The sequence below is a fragment of the Nicotiana tabacum genome, chromosome 17, assembly GCF_000715075.1.
Source record: "Nicotiana tabacum cultivar K326 chromosome 17, ASM71507v2, whole genome shotgun sequence".
NCBI classification, from domain to species: domain Eukaryota; kingdom Viridiplantae; phylum Streptophyta; class Magnoliopsida; order Solanales; family Solanaceae; genus Nicotiana; species Nicotiana tabacum.
This window is the reverse complement of record NC_134096.1, coordinates 140,655,450-140,658,019: the sequence shown is the minus strand read 5'-3', so window position 1 is coordinate 140,658,019 and position 2,570 is coordinate 140,655,450. Positions and strand designations below refer to the sequence as shown.

Genomic DNA, 2,570 nt, shown 5'->3' with positions numbered 1-2,570 from the left:
CTTATAACATCCCGAGAGATCTTATTTACTTACTTCTTATGCATTGCATTCATTTATACATGTACATTGACCCATGACCAAATGACGTTATATACGCGTATATTATATGTATATGGGGTATGTGAAAAGGTTACGACGTTATATACGCACCACCACCTGATCAGTTGGTATACGTTGATGATTTCACCCACAGAGACTAAGATGATATGATAGGATGCCCACAGAGGCTGAGATGATATGATGGGATGCCCTCAGAGACTTGATGATGTTATGTACGCATATACCTATACATGATATGACATTTATATGCATATGCATGACATTATAAATGTTCATGATTCACAGAGCTTTTCAGACTTATAGGCTGAGTCTTTTACTCCATGTTTCTTTTATATCTTTTATATATTATTTTTCATGCCTTACATACTCGGTACTTTATTCGTACTGACGCCCCTTTTGCCTGGGGATGATGTGTTTCATGCCCGCAGATTCCGATAGATAGGTTGGCAGTCCTCCTAGTAGGCTATCAGCTCAGCGGAAGGTGTTGGTACACTCCACTTGCTCCGGAGTTACTTATTTGGTCAGTATATTTTAGACATGTATTGATCGGTATGGTGGGACCCTGTCCCGGCCTTTATGATATTTATGTATTCTTAGAGGTTTGTAGACAGATGTCATGTATATGGAAGATTGTATGGCCTTGTCGGCCTATGTTCAGTGTACAAGTGATCATTTTTATCTTATAGGTTCGTATGTCACATGTATAAGTTTGTATTCCATGTTGGGTCGTCCTATGTCGAGTATTCCCTTATATTTTATTCAGGTTATATCATGACGGCCCTTCTGACCCATTTACCCACGATAATATGATAAGAAGGATACATTATGTTGGTACTCGGTAAAGTTAGACACCAGGTACCCGTCGCGGCCTTTCGGCTTGCGTTTGGAAAGTGAGATTATGCGTTTGGAAAGTGAGATTATGCATTAAAACTACCATTACTCTCTCTAGAACATACAATTCCGCTGCTAATCATCAATAAAATCGGATATGATTTTTGATTTATGCATTTTATGTGAAAAACCTATAGTTCCACGGTTCTAAATAATTGATAAAAGTTTTACATAAATTGCTTATGAACCACAATCTAGAACATGAAAAATCCTTACAGGAAAATCACACAAATAAAATCAGACTGATGAAGTATGATACAACTATCACCATATATACTCAATACAAAATAAGTTTTAACTTAATTGACAACCTTTCATCGACTAGTTAACTGATCGCACGCATCATTTGTTCCACCTAGTACTTCTAATTAGAGCTAGAATATAATGAACTAAGCAACTCGAGCATCAACATTGATGAAAACTATGATCCTAAAATACTCGATCGACATCTTTCTGCATCACATAACCGTGCATGCCTGAGGATTTTCATCACTAAAGGCAGTGATATAATTGACTTCTGTGGAGCTTGCCCTCGCAAGGCTTGACGCCTGCGGGTTGCCATCGACGTTCCGAACAAATCCTGCCGGAGCCTTCTTATCGTACACACCACGCACGTAGGGATGATCCACCAAATCGTAAGGCACGTACGGCCAAAACTCAGCCTTCTTACCTGTTCGATGCCTTACGCGACGCAACACTTTATCTGGATCCACATAACCTGTAACTACCAACCTGTGCTTCTTTGGCTCCACTTCTACGTTGGTCACTCCTTTCATTCCGTCTACTGACTTCCTCACCCTCCTTTCGCAACCTTCGCAATCCATTTTCACTCTTATCTCCACCATCTACAAATTATATAAGAGGAAGTATGATATACTAGTACATCGTATATATACGATTAAAGCATGCACGTAATAAGAGGCGGACCTATGTTTTAATAGTAAGGGGTCAACGGACCCATAATGCCGAAATTTAGTATATGTATATGTATATACGTTAAAAATAGTTAATTTAAAGTAGTTGATATCTTGAACACTAAAAGCTTTCTGGGAAAGCTTGGTTAAACAAAATAATATGTCTGCCGAATCAAAATTCTAGATCTGTCTCTGCCCGTAATCAAGAGCATACCTCAAGTTGCCTTTTCCTTAGCTTGCTGAGCTTCTTTTTGCTGTGGCCTCGATGGAATTCGAAGAGGTCAGAAAGGTGATCTAGCAAACCCATATCGTTGCACAAATGAGCAACTCCTTTACTTTTGGCTATAAAAGGCTGGCATGGACAGTAAGTAGACGGTCGAAGAATATATAAAGGGGAAGCAGCTAGCAATTTGTTGATTTGTACGTGCAGCTAGTACAAACAAGCCACGAGTTATATATTAGTCATGGGCGGTGATGTGCATGATGGAACCATGTGGCAACTGTGGTGTCCCTACATCATCATTTTCTTCATCTTAGTGGGATATTTGGAGCCTTATCCTCTTCTTGCAATCCAAAAAATAGAGGTATGTCATTTCCATGGTTAATGATGAAATCAGATGTCATCGCAGTCTTAAAAACCCACTCCAACCGTCTTTTACACCTTCCTTGACTAAAATCATAATATTGTTTTGCTCCTTTAGAAAA

At 39.1% G+C, this 2,570-nt stretch overlaps 1 protein-coding gene across 1 annotated transcript; it reads right to left on the bottom strand.

The window, feature by feature from the left end:
• Window positions 1–1,202: 1,202 nt before the first annotated feature.
• Window positions 1,203–2,288, bottom strand: LOC107832746 (heavy metal-associated isoprenylated plant protein 26-like). The gene is made up of 2 exons (XM_016660617.2): window positions 2,080–2,288; window positions 1,203–1,796 (listed from the first exon to the last, which is right to left on the bottom strand). The coding sequence occupies exons 1-2, from the start codon at window positions 2,170–2,172 to the stop codon at window positions 1,410–1,412; spliced, it is 480 nt and encodes a 159-aa protein (XP_016516103.1). The 5' UTR covers window positions 2,173–2,288; the 3' UTR covers window positions 1,203–1,409.
• Window positions 2,289–2,570: the final 282 nt, after the last annotated feature.

Excerpts from the sequence above, each read along its gene's own strand:
- LOC107832746 (XM_016660617.2), bottom strand. The coding sequence starts at position 2,172 with ATGGGTTTGCTAGATCACCTTTCTGACCTCTTCGAATTCCATCGAGGC. Across the intron at positions 1,797-2,079 it reads TAAGGAAAAGGCAACTTGAG|ATGGTGGAGATAAGAGTGAA; the intron begins GTATGCTCTTGA and ends TATAATTTGTAG.